Source organism: Grampus griseus (assembly GCF_964374135.1).
Source record: "Grampus griseus genome assembly, chromosome: 2".
NCBI classification, from domain to species: Eukaryota; Metazoa; Chordata; class Mammalia; order Artiodactyla; family Delphinidae; genus Grampus; species Grampus griseus.
The window spans coordinates 76,101,663-76,118,084 of NC_139018.1; the positions used below are offsets into that span (position 1 = coordinate 76,101,663).

At 53.5% G+C, this 16,422-nt stretch overlaps 2 protein-coding genes across 10 annotated transcripts; one reads left to right on the forward strand and one right to left on the reverse strand.

Annotated features, from left to right (window-relative positions):
* Window positions 1-468: 468 nt before the first annotated feature.
* Window positions 469-8,416, reverse strand: TPPP2 (tubulin polymerization promoting protein family member 2). 4 transcript variants are annotated; one of them, XM_082647822.1, is made up of 4 exons: window positions 8,296-8,416; window positions 1,893-2,071; window positions 1,537-1,690; window positions 469-732 (listed from the first exon to the last, which is right to left on the reverse strand). In XM_082647822.1, exons 2-4 carry the CDS (start codon window positions 2,063-2,065, stop codon window positions 544-546), a joined length of 516 nt encoding a protein of 171 aa, XP_082503948.1. In that variant the 5' UTR covers window positions 2,066-2,071; window positions 8,296-8,416; the 3' UTR covers window positions 469-543. The 4 variants fall into 4 exon arrangements, with proteins under 4 accessions (XP_082503948.1, XP_082503949.1, XP_082503950.1 ...); XM_082647823.1 differs by having other exon boundaries at window positions 1,893-2,103; window positions 8,296-8,374; XM_082647824.1 differs by lacking the exon at window positions 8,296-8,416 and adding an exon at window positions 7,235-7,348.
* Window positions 6,758-15,574, forward strand: NDRG2 (NDRG family member 2; the record flags this gene model as incomplete). Of its 6 annotated transcripts, none has more annotated exons than XM_082647814.1 (17): window positions 6,758-6,884; window positions 8,518-8,584; window positions 9,313-9,393; window positions 9,731-9,772; window positions 10,164-10,269; window positions 10,500-10,620; window positions 10,803-10,865; window positions 11,827-11,887; window positions 12,089-12,175; window positions 12,369-12,425; window positions 12,601-12,704; window positions 13,165-13,209; window positions 13,508-13,559; window positions 13,800-13,847; window positions 14,100-14,135; window positions 14,289-14,340; window positions 14,584-15,574. In XM_082647814.1, the coding sequence occupies 15 exons, from the start codon at window positions 9,319-9,321 to the stop codon at window positions 14,748-14,750; spliced, it is 1,116 nt and encodes a 371-aa protein (XP_082503940.1). In that variant the 3' UTR covers window positions 14,751-15,574. The 6 variants fall into 6 exon arrangements, with proteins under 6 accessions (XP_082503940.1, XP_082503944.1, XP_082503942.1 ...); XM_082647816.1 differs by lacking the exon at window positions 6,758-6,884 and adding an exon at window positions 7,077-7,133; XM_082647815.1 differs by lacking the exon at window positions 6,758-6,884 and adding an exon at window positions 7,437-7,525.
* Between the last annotated feature and the right edge of the window lie 848 nt (window positions 15,575-16,422).

The following is a 16,422-nucleotide window of genomic DNA, read 5'->3' on the forward strand; positions in this document are numbered from 1 at the left end:
AATAAACTCATAACAGGAGTTAGGCTAAGTAGATCTTTGGCCCACCCTCTCTGGTTTCTATTTCTCCCCAAACAAAACATGGCTTGCAACAGATTAGGAAGGTGGAGGGACCGGGAAGGGTCTAGTTGCTAATACCTGGGTCCTACTAGCTCCAATCAGGAATTTCTACTCCCCTTTGGCAGGTCGAAGGGGATGGATATCAGTATTATGTGAACACAAGTAGCAAATACTTTTGCCTCCACATCTAGCTTCTCTCTTATCTCCAACTATATTCCTCAGCCGTGTTCTTAGAAGCTGCTGTTGAAGGGGATGCTACCTAATGGCGGGGAGGCCAAGTAGAGTAAAGGGGGTGGTGCTGAGAACACCCATCCTTGGGTTTCTCAGCTCCTCTCTCTGTCTCTGCACCAAGGGGCCCCTCTTCCCTCACCCTGGTGGAAAACAGAGCCCATGAGCTGCTGCACACACAGATGTTTATTGTCCCCCAAGCTTCCCGGTGTTAAAGATGCAGGGTCGAGGGCCAGCAGGCTAAGATGACGCTACTCCCTAGTTGCTGCCCTTCTTATCATAGGTGCCAGCACCCTTGTAGCCACTCACGTAGCCTGAGTTGTCAGTCACGTCCTCCCGTCCCGCGATGCCTTTGCCCTTGCCGCTCTGGTCAAAGCGCTCCTTGTGGGTGCCCGTGTACTTGCTGGTGTCCGTCAGGTGGCTCACCCCTCCCACCGTCACTGCTTTCTGCAAGCCAGAGGATGAGGCGTCTGAGCCCTCTCCCTTCCCCTCCACTGTCACGCCCCTTCTCTAGAGATGAACTTCTAGCAGTTCAACTAGTTCTCAGAGCTCTTGTTCAACCCTTGGCATGGTGCTGTTTGCTTAGGGCCCAGGTGCAGCTGGAGGCAGGAACTATAATAAGAACCATCCACTTGCGAGGAAGAAATCTGGTTTATGGGAATAAGTGGGGGGAGGTGTGTGTGTGTGTGTGGATTTTTCTGCTTCCAGAGGAGCTAGTTTGACTAGGCTGCAGCCAGAGGACTTCAACCCCAGACCTAAAACACAAAGTCTGTCCTGTTGGGAAGGCCCTATTTGAAACCTAGAATAGGAAGAGCTTTTAGTAGAGAGGGGACAAGTAGGGAGCAGAGGGCGGGTGACAGGGAGGAAGTCAGATATTTCACCTTACATAAGAGCGAGAAGAGGAGTGGGGATCAGGTACCAAGTCGTCTGCACTCAGTGTCCCCCCAAAGCCGCCAGGCCCTAGTTGCCTGACCCAGATCCTGGACGCTTGGGAATGAGTCTAAGTTTTACTATTAAAATACCTGTGGACGTTGGGTAAGTCATTTCCTCTCACAGTTTCCTCACCTCTGAAATGACTCGATGATCTCTAAAGCCTGTTTCAATACCAACAGTGCCAAGAGGCCTTCTGCCCTATCTCCCTGCAGTGCTGCTGTTGGCAGGGGTTAGGGACATCGGCATGGAGGAAGGGACACAGGAGCAGCAGGGACTCAGGGAAGTAGGGTCAGGGGTCAGGAATGAAGACTCACTCACAGTAACACCGGTGGTAGCTGGCTCCTTGCCCTCCATGAGTTTATAAATGTTCTCCAGGGCTTCATCCGGGCTTTTCCCCTTGAACTGCTTCTGGCCCAGTTCTTTCATTGCTTCCTGGAACTGTTGGAAAGTGATGGTTCGGGCATTCTTGGCCCTGATCAGTCAGACAGAAATTCAGGAACTCAGGAACATGAACTCATCACCTTCCAAGGTCCAACCCTCCCCTTACTCAGACAGGGCCTCTACACACTGAGTGCCTTGAGGACAGGGGCTAGCACAGTGCCAGAAGCCCTCCCGCATCCCACCACCTCGTTAGTTCTACTCACCACCCCCCGCTCCCGTCTCTGGTCCCTTACTTGACTTTGCTGAACACGATGTCCACGTCAGTGGAGGTGACCTTCTTGTCATCCATGATGCCACAGTCTTTGCACAGCTTGGAGAAGTTCTTGTTGTTCATTTCAGTGCCACTGCTTGACGATCCTCCAAAGACAGCAAACCGCTGGAATGTTCTTTCTGCTTCTGATGCCATGGTCAACTGGAGGTGGGGGAGAACAGTATGGGGGGAGACTCGGGGGTGAGGGAGGAGGGGAAGGGAGGATTAAGGAGTAATAATGATGAAGGTTCAAGTAAAATCAGGGGCTTCCCTGGTGGCGCAGTGGTTGAGAATCTGCCTGCTAATGCAGGGGAGACGGGTTCAAGCCCTGGTCTGGGAAGATCCCACATGCCACGGAGCAACTAGGCCCGTGAGCCTCAACTACTGAGCCTGCGCATCTGGAGCCTGTGCTCCGCAACAAGAGAGGCCGCGACAGTGAGAGGCCCGCACACTGCGATGAAGAGTGGACCCCGCTTGCCACAACTAGAGAAAGCCCTCTCACAGAAACGAAGACCCAACACAGCCCTAAATTAATTAATTAATTAAGAAAAAAAAAGTAAATCCTATAAAAACAAAAAAGTAAAATCAGAATCAGCAACAGGAACAAACCCCCTTTTCCCTCTCCCTCCCTCCCCCCTTCCCTCTGATTCCCATCTGACCTACTGTTCCCAGTACAAGCGATACTAGTGTGGATCCTACATACTGAATAATCACCACCACCACCCACTGCCCCATCACTTCTGTGTACCTGAGAGTACCCAGATGGTGTCTGATCCTTCCCAGCCTTTGTAAGTAAGTGTGTGCAGATCTGTGAGAGCCGGCTGGCTGGGGAGACTATGTGGCAGTGGGAAGACTGGGGAGAAGAGGAAGTTCTATGACCTCAGCAGTGTTTCTGTGACATAATTTTCAGCCCTTGCTACAGCCCTAATCTTTGGGGGTGGGGTTCTTAGGTTCCTACCTTGCATGCTGCGTTGAGCATGTTGCCAACCTCCTGATCTCTGCAGGTGATCAAGCTTCCCTCATGGTTTCAGCCCCGCTTGACCCAGTCCTCTGGGTCTTGATCAAATTGCCTTATGCTCTGTCCCTCAACAAAAGCTGAGGAGAGCTCAGGGAAGGAGTTAATGGAAACAGGTTGACATCAGTCCAACATTGTCCTGTTTTCTAGTCTCCAGGCCCAGGTTCGTGACCAACATGGAGAATCCCGCTGGGTTTGGCAGACCAGGTGTAATAGGAGCTTAAGTGGCTTCCAAAGTTGGGCCCCACGTGGAAAGAGCACGGGCCTTGGAGGGTCACACATCTGGGTGGGTCAGGGTGAGGTTGAGCCTCAGACTCTAGATAATTTTCTGTGCAGGTCAAGGATGTTCCTTTTTTGTTTGTTTGTTTTGGGCTGCCTTGCATGGCTTGTGGGAACTTAGTTCCCCGACCAGGAATTGAACCTGGCCCCGGCAGTGAAGGCACTGAGTAACCACTGGACCGCCAGGGAATTCCACCCCCCGACTTTTCTTTTAAAGTAATGCTATAATTTTATTCAGTTTTTTCTAAATGTGTTGTTTCTTCTTTCAGAAGGGGTTTCTCTTTGGCCTTTTCTCTGGCTGGAAACCATACAGATGAACGAACTTCAGGGCCCCTAAAAGAGAGGAACTAGGTTGGTGACTTTCCTCTCCTTCCCATCTAATCAGTCACCGATTCCTATAATCTCCCTTGTCTTACAAATCCACTCCTTTCTTTCCATTGCTATTCCTCCCACACTTTATTCAAGTCCCTGTCATCTCATATCTAGTTGATTATCCTGGCTTCTAAATGACCTCTTTCCTAAGTCAAATGCTTCACCCCTATCCACCCCATAATCCATCTCTTTTAAACCCCCCATCAGATTAATTTTCACAGAACAATTATTTATCCATTGTTCCTACTCAAGAACACTCTATGGATCTTCAAACCTTTCTGAAATGCCAAACCTTTTTACCTGTCATTCAAGGACCTTCACACTTGGCTCCACTCTACCTTACCAAACATCACCCACCTTTCATCAACATTACTCTTCATCTGGGGCCATAATGGCCTAATCATTATATGCTTCAGAAGCTACCTGAAGCCTAGTGGAGAGGGAATAACCTTGGAGTGGAATGAATCTGGGGATTTCAGTCTTAGGTAAGTCATCTACTAGCTGAGTGGCCTTGGGCAAGTCACTAAACATCTCTCAGCTTTAATTTCTTCATCTGTATAGTGAGGACAATAGTACTTACTTTATATAGTATTAGGGGATAATATATGGGAATTACCTTGCACATAGTAGCTACTATTCAATTCATCCTAGTAACTTGTGTATTTCTGTCCCAAAACTTTCCTTCATGATCTCTCTCTGCCTGGATAGAATGCCCCTCCTTACCACTCAAGTACTCCATTGTTGTACTCTTCATAGGGTTTACCCTAGGAACAAAACCCTTTTCCTGGGACTTCCCTGGTGGCACAGTGGTTAAGAATCCACTTGCCATTGCAGGGGACACAGGTTCGAACCCTGGTCTGGGAAAATCCCACATGCCACAGAGCAGCTAAGCCCTTGCGCCACAACTACCGAGACTGCGCTCTGGTGCCCGTGAGCCACAACTACTGAGCTCGCGAGCCACAACTACTGAAGCCCGCGCGCCTAGAGCCCGTGCTCCGCAACAAGAGAAGCCACCACAATGAGAAGCCCGTGCACCGCAACAAAGAGCAGCCCCCACTCGCCACAACTAGAGAAAGCCCGTGCGCAGCAACAAAGACCCAACGCAGCCAAAAGTAAATAAGTAAAAAATAAATTCATTTAAAAAGCCCAAAATGAAACAGCTTGAGCACTGGTTGCTTTAAAAGAAAACAACCCTTTTCCTCCTCTGAATTATACTAAGATAATGGTTCCTAGCCTGTGGGCTGCAGCCTCCTGAGGCAAGGGTTTCTCAGTTATTGCAAGGACCTCTGCAATCTGTATGTACACAGAAGACTGGTTGTTGAGTAAATAATAAGCTTTGCACATGTAGGTGCACAGATGCATAGATGTTGCGATTATCAGAAGACTGAACAAATTTATTTGAAAGTATTGCTGAATTCACGGTTTGTCCCCATCAGGGGATTCTAAAACCTTCATTTGGAAATGGAAATCTCTGATCTCCCACTTGAAAAGGGTGGGAAACTATTGCTATAGGACTTATTGTCTAAACAATTAATTTATATTTACATCACTTCTTAATTTTTTCTATCTTTATACCTTCACTCAACTACTGGATCCTATGCTCTAGAGAGGGTATGACTAGACATCACACTTCTTTGAATTCCATCTATACAGTGGCTTGTATGGAGCAGGTACTTAAAACTGTGGCTTACTGGAAGGTATAGTTTGAAGCTGCTTCTGGCCCAAGAGAAGGAAATTAGAGACAGAAGTATTCTTGTTGGGCCACTGACACTGGGCCAGGCTGAGACCTGCCCTGACAAGGAGGAACCCCATCTTAGATCAGAAGCAGCCTCATTACTGCCTGTGGCAGGCTGAGACCCCAAGCCTAGGACGCAAACAGATCCCAGTGGAAATTTCCCAACTCCTGTCTGCCCCTGCGTTGGCCCCTTATCAGGTTCCCCCTGAGTCATCCTGACCCAGAGACGAATTTAGATGCTGGAACCTCCAGGTCCTTCCCTCCCCCACTCCAAGTAACACTACTTTAGACACATCAGAGGAGGCTGCCGGCAGAAGCTCTCACCCTAGGCTCTCTTTCTCCCCCAGTTGCAGTCGGGCTGGAGAAATCTCTCTTCTGTCTTATGCATCTTTATCTACAGTCCCAATTCCAGCAGGCTTTTCCTTGTCCGGGAGAGTGTTAATATGACATCCAGAGGGGAGAGGGGACTAGGAGAGGAGCCAGGGTACCCAGCTTCTGTGCCAGTTTCTGGGTAAATAGTTATGAAGGGAGTGGGGGAAAGGAATGGAGGAAAACTTGGGTGCTCCAAATTGGGGGATCTAGGGGAGATCCTTTAGATGTGGGGCTGCTGAAAGCTGGGCTTGATCCTGACCGGTTCTACTCTGGGTCACCTCCTCCCTCTTGGGCCCTCCTTTCCAATAGACCCTGCCAAGTGGGGATGAAAGGGGCATTGATGTTCCTTGGATGGGATTGGGTCGTGAGTGGTGAGGGTGGTGGTGGTGGGCAGTTCCCAGGCAGGAGGGGGCAGGCAATTTGGGGGTCTTGGTGGGGGCAGTCTGAGCTGGTGTTGCAGTTGGCAGCTCCAGTTCCATTGGCCATTGTTCCCAACTGGCCTGGGGCCCAGCCCCCGAAATGGCAACTCGGGAGCCAGGCTGAAGGAGGATAGGGTGGGGACCTCAGGGGGGGAGGGGGCCTGGAAAGGGTGCAGGTGGGGAGAAATTCAGTCTGGTGTCCTTTTGTCTAAGACAACTTTGAATCCCTTTAGCCACATAACGATCCCCTTCTGGGTGGATTTCCTCTTAGGGGCACAGGGAGGGTGCATATAAGTGGGGGGAGGGCAGGGCGAGTGAGGGGTCCAGGACGTCAAACCCACCCAGGCCCTGAGAGACGCAGCAGTGCCTGAGAAACCAGCGCCTGGGCGATGCGATTCCGCCGGGCCGAGCTGGCCTCACCGTCCTCTGGGCCAGACTAGAAGGGGTTAGCTCGGAAGCCACAGGGTCTCTTGGGTCCCAGCCCAGGACACTGCGTCCTCCCCAAGCCCCCACTCCACCTCCACAGAGTTAACTCCACCCCTGCGCCTGTTTACCCAAGAGTCAGAACGCCTGGGGGTCCCTGGCCCCTCCTCCGCCCCCCCTTGGGGCCTTGACCCGGGAGTCCCCGTTGGCCATCCTCTCCCCGCCCCCCCCCCGCTCCCGCGATCTCCCTCTATTTATAGCAGCCCCCCGCACTCCCCGTACCCCCCTCCCCGCCTTGTTTTCCAACTCCTCAGGGAGCGGCCGGAGAGAAGGCGTCGGGACACTGCGGAGAGAGAGGAGGTACCAAGGGCCCTGGGAGCCCCCGAGCTGGAACTCCTGCGCCCTCGACGCTCCCACCTCCAGCCCCCACCGCCCAGTCCGCGCAGGCACACCTTCCCCTCCCAGCGGGCGAGACCCCCGCCTCCTCAGCAGCGATCCTCCCTTAACCTAGTACTCTGTTTCCGGGCGGGTGGAGTCAAATTCGTGGGATGCCAGCGCCCTGGATTCGCCTCCCTTTTACCCGTCCCCACCTCGGAGTCTGGGGGCGAAGTAAGGAGCCTGAGTGCGACAGGCAGAGCCAGGTCACGGGCGGGGGCAGTGCTGCGGGCGGGCGTGGGGATCCCCCGCGGGATTAAGGGATCCCCGCGTACCCCACAGCCGCCCCGTTGCGGGTAGCCGGGACCAGAGCCTGGAAGCACCCAGCAGTTTGCTTTCCTTAGAGCTCCCTTCGGGCCCCCAGCACAGGCCCTCCCAGAGCGGCAGGCAGCCTGGGGCGGGGGGAAGGGGGGCGTGTTTACAAGGGGTCTGGGGCGGATCTGCTGGGATCCGGCGGCCCGTGGGCGGGCGAGGGCGGGCCGGGGGCGGGTCTGTGGGGAGCCCGAGCCGGGGCGGGCCGGGGAGTCAAAGGCAAGTGAAGGTGGAAGCGGCCGTGGCGGCAGCAGGTAGGGGGAAGGGCGGGCGAGGGGCCGCGGGGCCTGGCTGGCGCCGAAGGGGCCGGTGGCGGGTGGAGGGCGGTTTGATCCCGATCCCTCGGAGATGACGGCTCGCGGGAAGGGGCCCGCTGGGAGGGCCGCTGGGCCGCCGCGCACAAAGGCGGAGGCTCCGCGGGCTGCAGGGCGTGTTTGGGGCGTGCGGGAGGTTGTGTTCGGGGTCCAGGGCGCTCCGCGCCAGCCGCGCAAGCGTGTCAGTCCCCACGCGGACGCGCAGCGGAGGGACTCGTAGGGACAGGTCCCGGGGGCTGGGCCCAGTCAGTCCCTTCTGTCCTACTCATCCCTTCCCAGCCGGCGCTCGGCCTTTGCAGGTCGTCGGGGCAGGCTGGGAAGAGATTGTGGGACCGCCCCTCACTCTCCGCTGCCTCACCCCTTCTCCACTCGCGGACCCACATCGAGACTGGGTGGAGGAGAGAAGCGAAGGCACGAGGCTTAAAAAAAATTTTTTTTTAAATAGTGGAGAGAAACAGCCGTGCTCTGCTACCCCATCTCACTCGAGAGCTGTCAAAAATCTTGGGGATCCCCTAGTCCCCACTTGTAGTTTGCAAATGAGAAATTGAGGGCAAGAGTAGTGACAGGCTGAGCCAAGGTCACACTGGTAGCAGCAGAACCTCGGACTAGAATCCAGAGGTTCTGACACAAGCCATGCTCTTTCCTCCACATCAGCACTTCCTTCTCTCCTCTCCCAGCCGCCCCCCCCCCCTCCCCGCCTGGACTGATACCTGCTCTCTGTGTTGCTCCGAAGACCACTCCAGCCTGTACTGATTCTAGCTGAAGCCTAGGGAAGACTTGTTCACTGGACTTGGGGGTACAAATTGGGGAGGGTTAGTGACCTGGCAAGGGTTGGTGACCCAGGTAGTCCAGGTCTTGGCTTAGGCTTTCTGTCCCTAAAAGACCCAGGGTCTGTCTCCCATGTCATTCACCTCATTGCCTTGTTTTCTCAGACCCCAGAGCCAGGAGGAGTGAGAACCCTGACCCTTAACCCCACTGCATACAGCCAATAGGAGCCCAGTAAGTGACCCCACCCCCAGGCTGCTGGCCCTTTACTGTGCTGGTCTGCACAGGTGCTCTGCTCCTCGCCCTGGTCCCAAAGATTGAATATATGCTAATTTATTCACAGTCAGGAAGAAGAGTCTTGAGAGGAAGGGAGGCACTGAGTCAGTTGGACACAGATGTCCCTTGTCCTTCTTTTCTTGTTTCCCCCTCCCCCTCTTGGTCATGTTACTCAGGTCATTTTTAGCCCCTTTCCCTTTGCGCTGCTGACTTTGGGGCTTTAGTTGAAGGTCACAGTCCATGGTGAACTCTCATTACCCATCCTTAGTATCTTTAGAGTACCCAGTCACTGAGCCACGAGTTTCACCCCCTACCTAACTAACTAGGAGTGTGGGGTGGCCCCCTAAATATAGCCTGGGACACCCGAGCTGCACTACTGCCCCACTCTGGTATTTCCATCCAGGACAGGGGAGAGAGGTCTGGAGGTGTGGGTGTTGAGGGGGGTTGGGGATGGCCAGGCTAAAAGGAAGTGGTGTCCTGAGCCCTCCTGCACAAGCCCTCCTCCCCAGCTGCCTGGATCTGGAGTTGGGGGCAGGAAAGGCTCTCTCTGTGTCCCGGAGTAGTCCTCAGCTCCTGGGGCCCTCTGCGCCCTATTGTCCAGGGCTGAGAGAGGAAGCCAGCTGTTCGAGGAGGTGCGGGGGTATGGAGCCAGCCTCCCCAGTCTCCGTGTTTCCTCACCCTGCCAGGCCACCATGGCGGAGCTGCAGGAGGTGCAGATCACGGAGGAGAAGCCGCTGTTGCCGGGGCAGACACCTGAGGTGGCCAAGGTTATCAGAGACCCTCTGACTCCCAGGGCCGAATTCCAGACCTTCAGGCATCCCCCTCACTCCTTACCTTCCCAAATTCATGATCTCCGTCTAACCACACCCCTGCTTTCTCCACGTCTACCCGCGTTTCTCTCCCCATACACCACAATTGAGAGTCCAGGCTTCTGTCCTGTAACTACGCTAACCTTCATCCTCTCCGTGTCTTTTTGTCAATCTTTCTGTCTTTGGTCTCTGTTGTTCTCTTTACCTACCTTTCTTTATCTGTATCTGTCTCTCCATCTGACTCTGCGTGGCTGTGTGTTTCTGTGTGTATCTGTCCGTGTGTGTCTTTCTCCAGGAGGCTGAGTTAGCTGCCCGAATCCTCCTGGACCAGGGACAGGTAACAGCTTGGGGCAGCCGCAGGTGGGAGGAGGGGCTGTCCTCTCCCCAGGAAGGAAAGGGCCGCTACGTGGCTCTCTCACCTCTCTGCTTCCTCTCCTTCTATTCCAGTCCTTTCCTGTCCCCATCTCTCCCTTTCATTCCTTCTCCTCCCTTCTCAGAGTTCCCTGATGCTCTGCGATCTTTCATTATTCTTTTCCACCCTCAAAATCATCTTCCAGTGTCATTTTTACCTAAACTGAATTCTTGCCGATCCTGTTTCTATTTTTTGGTTCCCGTCTCCTCTCTTTCCCCGCCTCCCCTCAACTCCCTGACTTTTGTGGAGGTTCCTCCCCTGCCTCTTTTCCTCTTAGCCTAACTCCTACCTGATGGTGTGACCTGTTTTCCTGCAGACTCACTCTGTGGAGACACCTTATGGCCCCATCACTTTTACTGTCTATGGCACCCCCAAACCCAAACGCCCAGCGATACTCACCTACCACGATGTGGGGCTCAACTGTAAGGACCTTCACTTCCCCTCCCATTTCTTTCTGGGAAGAGGCTGCGGGGAAGGGTAAAACGGTGGTCGGTGTGAGGGGAAGGGTCAGTATGGGAAGGGAGCCATGTGGCACGTCAAGGAAAAGTTCTCTCCTAGCCTGACTGTGGTATGAAAGAAAGAGGGTGGGTTCTGACTTGGGGACATTTTCCCTGTCTAATTCTACTGTTGGGGCGATGGGGATTCTCTTTAGATAAATCCTGCTTCCAGCCGCTGTTTCAATTTGCGGATATGCAGGAAATCATTCAGAACTTCGTGCGGGTTCACGTGGATGCCCCTGGAATGGAAGAGGGGGCTCCCGTGTTCCCTTTGGGGTGAGAATTAGCTCCTTCCCTCCTCATCAGACTGTGAGGCACATGGCAGGCATGGAGAAGATCGGACCGGGGAAGAAGGAAGGGAGGGCGAGTGGTAATTCTGGGAGAGGAAGAGTAGGATACTTGAGGTGGGGGCCGTAAGGGCAGGTTGCTATTTTCCTCAACATTCCTTTCTTCCCCAGATATCAGTACCCATCTCTGGACCAGCTTGCGGACATGATCCCTTGCATCCTGCAGTACTTAAAGTGAGAGGCCTGGGGACCCCTCCAAGCCAGAGTTCTCTTTCCAGCACAAGGTGGCCCTTAGAGCTCCTGTGCCCACCATGGCTCCTGGGCGAGTTCTGTGTGGACTAGAAGTACCCTCCCTTCTCCACGCTCCAATCTGATTGTTGAGAGGAAGTGGGTGGGTGTGGAAAACTGACTTGAGTCAGCAGAGTAGCCCTAAGGGATAGAGGAGAAGAAAAGGAAGCTGTGTGCCTGGCCCTGCCTCAGGCTGAGGAGGGGCTTCTCTGATCTGGAAGCTAGAGAAGAAAGAGGAGGGGGTGGCACAATCCCCGAGGAACCAGACAGACCTGTCTTTCCCTCCCACCCCCTCTGCCTCCTCCAGACACACACCTGGTGCCCTCGGCACCCTGTGTGTGAGGGGAGTGGGAGAAGGAAAAGAAAGAAACCAGGCAAGGCCTCCTTGCTGCACATGTAGTGCTGATGATGCTGGGCTCTGTCCCTGGCTTGGCTTTTCCTGGGCACCAGGGCCCTGGGCAGCTCTGGTTCACCCTTTGGCTCTCTTTCTCCCCATTCTTCCTGTTGTTCACTAAAGTTGTATCTTTTATTTAACATCTTGCTTCAAGTTCCCTTCTTCCCAGTTCCTCTAGAGGAACCAGGAACTAAAACAGAACAAGTTGAACTAGCTCCTGAAAGTTGAGGATGGACAAACAGCTACATAAGAAACAGTGTCTGGTTGGTTGGCGAACAGGTGTTTCTTTTCAAGACACTCACTCTCCCAGAGGGAGCTGGGGGAAGACTTCAGGGACTGACGCTGACCACCAGTGTCCATTTTTAGCTCCTTGGCACCTTCTTTTACAGCATCCCCCAAAGGAAGGTCCCTTTCTGTCCTTTGTGCCCGTGGCCTTGGGAAGGAGGGTGAGGAGTTTGGAGAGTCAAAGTTTTGGACACCAGGACCCATTAGACCTACATTTCCCTTTCACAGTTTCTTCACAATAATTGGAGTCGGTGTTGGAGCTGGGGCCTACGTCCTGTCGCGATATGCTGTAAGAAATAAAAAACCCCAGACGAGGGAAAGGCAGGTCCAAGGCCCAGGCAGAGTATTGTTTACTAGTGTGTGCTTAGGGGGAGGACGTGCGTAAGAGGGTGGGGAGACAGGCCCCGTGCAGCCTGGGGTGGATGGAGCTCACCGGGGAGGGGTAAGGCCATGTATGCCTCTGATTTCCATTGCTTCTACTGCCCCTCAGCTTACCCACCCGGATACTGTCGAGGGTCTTGTCCTCATCAACATCGATCCCAATGCCAAGGGCTGGATGGACTGGGCAGCCCACAAGGTTTGGAGGGGCCTGTGCGCTGAGATCTAGGGCGGGCTTCCCCCGTATGGGTCCATTCAGGCTCTAACAACATAACTGATTGGCCTGTGAGCTTCAAGGAGGGAGGATGGAGCAGGAAAGAAGCCATGTCACTTTGCCTAGGTCTTTTCTCCACCTAATGTCCTGAGCTTTCTTACCTGCCCTTTCCACGTAGCTAACAGGCCTCACCTCTTCCATTCCGGAGATGATCCTTGGACATCTTTTCAGCCAGGTAAGTGGTTGTGGAAGATGGAAGAAGTAGAGGGGACCAGCAGGGACTGGAATGCTTGGGGTGACTTCCTTACTTGGGATAGGATCTGGGGAGGGAAGAGGGCTTGCCTCTTCGCATCCAGTAACTGTTGACTTCCCTTCCCAGCCCTAATTATTCTCCCTCTTCTTTCCTTCAGGAAGAGCTGTCTGGAAATTCTGAGTTGATACAGAAGTATAGAAATATCATTACACATGCCCCCAACCTGGAGAACATTGAACTGTACTGGAACAGCTACAACAAGTGAGTGGGCATGTAAGAGAAATGTAGAAGCAGTAACGGGGTCATGGGAGGCACAGAGAAGGGGAGGGGAGGCTGGGAAGTAGGCCGTGCAAGGCGGGCAGGATTCGGTGGGGAGCTGGGGCAGCTGCAGGACAGACCCAAGGGGGAGAATTATGAGGAGCCGGTCCCCTTGCTCCTGTTACTTCCTTAGATTTTTGGATTCGCAGAAGTTAGATGATCTCGTGTCTTTGTGCCCTTCATCCCCTTCACTGCCCTCTGACCAGGGACCTTGGGCACAAATGACCATAGGGCTCATGCTTGAGGCCTGTCTCACCTTCTCCTTCAGTTCCCACCTGTAATCACCAATATTTGACTCTAATTTTGGGGAGGAAGATAACTTCCTCACGGGGGACCTGGCTTCTGTCTGGATGGATAGCACTACTTGCCTAAAATTCCTACTCTTCTTTTGCACCCTCTTTAGTCGCCGAGACCTGAACTTTGAGCGTGGAAGCGATATCACCCTCAAGTAAGACTTTAAGGGATAAAGCTTTGCCTCTCTCCCTGGATCTTCCCTAGGTGCTTCCATCCTTTAGAAGGAGAGTCTTTTGCCAGGGAATTTTCTTGTCACCTGCCCCCCCGCTCCATCCTATTTAGCAAATCACGACCCTCTAGGTCTTACCACTTTGAACCCTGTTAGTGGGGTCAGTGAGGTTCAAAAGGCTGTTTCCTCTTTGGAGCCAACATCTTCCAGCTGCTCTTCTGGGAGAAGACGGGGGAGGGAGTGCCAGGGGCTCACCGCCGACTCCTCGACACTATGCCTCTAGGTGCCCTGTGATGCTGGTGGTAGGAGACCAAGCACCCCATGAAGATGCAGTGGTCAGTAGGGAATCTTGGGGTGGGTGAGGGAGGGTGGCAGTCAGAGGGCTGTCTTGCCAAGAGGCAAGCTCTGTTTGGGACAGGGAGAGCAACTTTGGGGCATAAGAGTTTGATTCCTGGTAAGAAGGAGATGGGTAGGGGGCTGATAAGAAAGAAACTGGGTCTGGGTCCCTGGGTTCCTTGTTTGAGAGGGGCCACAGAGAGTGTGGCCTCATTCATTCAGCCTCTTCCTTACTCCAGGTGGAATGTAACTCAAAACTGGACCCCACCCAGACTTCTTTCCTCAAGGTCAGTAACCGTACTCCACGCCCAGCCTGACTCCTGGCCCCCTGTCCAGAGCCATAGATCCTCTCTACATCCAGCTGCTAGGCTTCCAGGGTCCTACATGGGAGCAAGTGGGTGGGTGGAGTAAAAAAAAATAAAAAATACGCTAAAGGCCTGGAGTGGGGAACCTGGGGAAGAGAGACCCTCTTCTACCTCTCGGCATGGCTTTTTATTTATGTGTGTATCACTTTTTCTGGATGGCTGTCTCCTGAACAGATGGCTGACTCCGGAGGTCAGCCCCAGCTGACTCAGGTGAGTACCCCTGCCATCTGTGGGGTGGGCTATTAGTGGCCCTGAACGATAGGCTTTGCCACACACCCCATCTCTAACGTGCCACGGCCGTGAGCTCTAGCTCAGCTTCTAACCTCCCCTCGCTGTCTCCCTCTCCTCGTTTTACTTTTACAGCCAGGCAAGCTGACCGAGGCCTTCAAGTACTTCCTGCAAGGCATGGGCTATAGTGAGTATGTGGGTCAGAGGCTGTCATGAGGACAAGGGGTGTTGGCACAGGAGGAGGGAGGGGCGCTGAGGGGAGCAACCCATTTAGGCTTATTCCTGGATTTACAACCATCTGCAAAATCAAGCTCATTGACTCCCTGGCCCCATCTATAACTCTCATCTCCAGCCAGGCACCCTACTCTGAGTTCCCAGCCTCTCTTCCCCTTTCCTCTCTGACTGCCTGCTTCTCCTCCTGTCTCCACAGTGGCCTCGTCATGCATGACTCGCCTGTCCCGGTCTCGCACAGCCTCCCTGACCAGTGCCGCATCCCTGGATGGCAACCGATCCCGTTCTCGCACCCTGTCCCAGAGCAGCGAGTCTGGGCCTCTCCCTTCAGGGCCCCCAGGGCACACCATGGAGGTCTCCTGTTGAATGACCCTTGTTGCCCTGGGTGTAGGACCCAGCCCTCATCTCCCCCAGCACTAACCTGGGAGGTGCGTAGGGCACTGGGCCAGAGTGAGCAAGGGAAGCGGGGCAGATCGTGTGTGGAGAGGAACTTGATCTTTGATTGCTACCCTAACCTTGACCTCTAACCTGTGATTCCCCTCAGCTCCTGGGAGAGATGTCCTAATATCTCTTAGGGACCCAGACCCCTAAATGACCCCCCTCCATCATGGTGTTAAGGCAGAGAAGGCACGTATCCCCTCTCCCCACTCTGGGTGTCTGTAGCTAAGGGATGAGAGGTTGTTGTAGTTGTCCGTGGCGTCTCCTCCAGACTCTGCCTCCTTTTGCCATATTGCAAGAGTCGGGGGCTCGGGGCCGGGGCACCACTCACCAAAGCTGATATGGCTTCTCATGAACCCTTCAGACTGCTGAAGGGCATGGGCCTAAATGAATGTGTGTCGGGAGAACTGCTTATGGGTTCGTGGTCCTCAGGATGTGACAGAAACATTCAGTGTGGAAATGGAAGCTGGAATGGGAAGTGGTGGGCAGTGAACAAGTGTGACAGAAGGATTGGAGCTGGGCAATAGGAAGGGGGCTGGGGCCATTGGCTGCTCTAACTTTGGTAGCTGTCTAGACAGTGTGTGTCTAGAGTGGGAGGCGGGGAGGGAGCCAAGCTGGGCAGGGCTGCTTGGGGTTTGGCATCGCGGTGGGAAGGGCTGCCTTGGGGTTCTGACCACAGTGCATTATGTGTGGGGGGCGCCCTCCTGTCTCCCACAACTTCTGCTGTAACAATAAACTGTAGAGGAATCCGAGTTCCATTCTTCTTTGTCTGAGTATGCCTGCCTCATGCCCCTTTCCTGCCCTCTCCCTGCCCAGCTCTCACATTCTCTTCTCAAAGTGACAAAAACCATGGGAGAGGGCATATATAGCATAGACACACCACAAAATGTGACCTCATAGTTACTGGTCCCTATTCCAATAGGATGGTATTGTCCTCGATATTGATAGTATTTTCAAGTTTGGGGTGGGAGGAGCTACTCAGATCTTAGGATACTTCATATCTGTGGAATGGACCATTGAGAAATGCCACAGGATTTCAGAGACGTCACCAACATCGTGATCTTAAACAAGGAAGCGTAGAAAGCTGACTAAGTGTTCAAGGACATCTCGTGACTCATTTTCTGGCAGGATCCTCCCTAGGGTCACCAGATTCCATTTTAGATGGTTCGATACAATCAGTAGACCAGGCCTCATGCAGTTGCTAGAGGCGTTGGGTTGCTCACAGTTGATCCCAATAGGAAGACTCCTTCAGGAGAGTCACAGCCAAAAAAAAAAAGACTTCCTCTCAGAAATCTCTCCTTTGAATCAGGGAGTTAATTAGACTATGTTTGTGATTCTCTGAGAAGCTTTTCAAGTATGAACAATCATCAAGAGGACTTCAGCTATTTTGTGGCTGATGCAGGCTGATTCTTGGGCTCTTGGGGCACAAGAAGTATAAATGAGGGCTTCCCTTGTGGAGCAGTGGCTAAGAATCCGCCTGCCAATGCAGGGGACACGGGTTCGAGCCTTGGTCTGAGAAGATCCCACGTGCCGCGGAGCAACTAAGCCTGTGTGCCACAACTACTGAGACTGCGCTCTAGAGCCCGTGAACCACGACTAC

Coding starts and splice junctions, on each gene's coding strand:
- TPPP2 (XM_082647821.1), bottom strand. CDS start 2,888: ATGCTCAACGCAGCATGCAAG. Junction 2,072..2,867: donor TGCTCAACGCAGCATGCAAG/GTAGGAACCTAA, acceptor CCCCACCTCCAG/TTGACCATGGCATCAGAAGC. Junction 1,691..1,892: donor ATCGTGTTCAGCAAAGTCAA/GTAAGGGACCAG, acceptor CTGACTGATCAG/GGCCAAGAATGCCCGAACCA.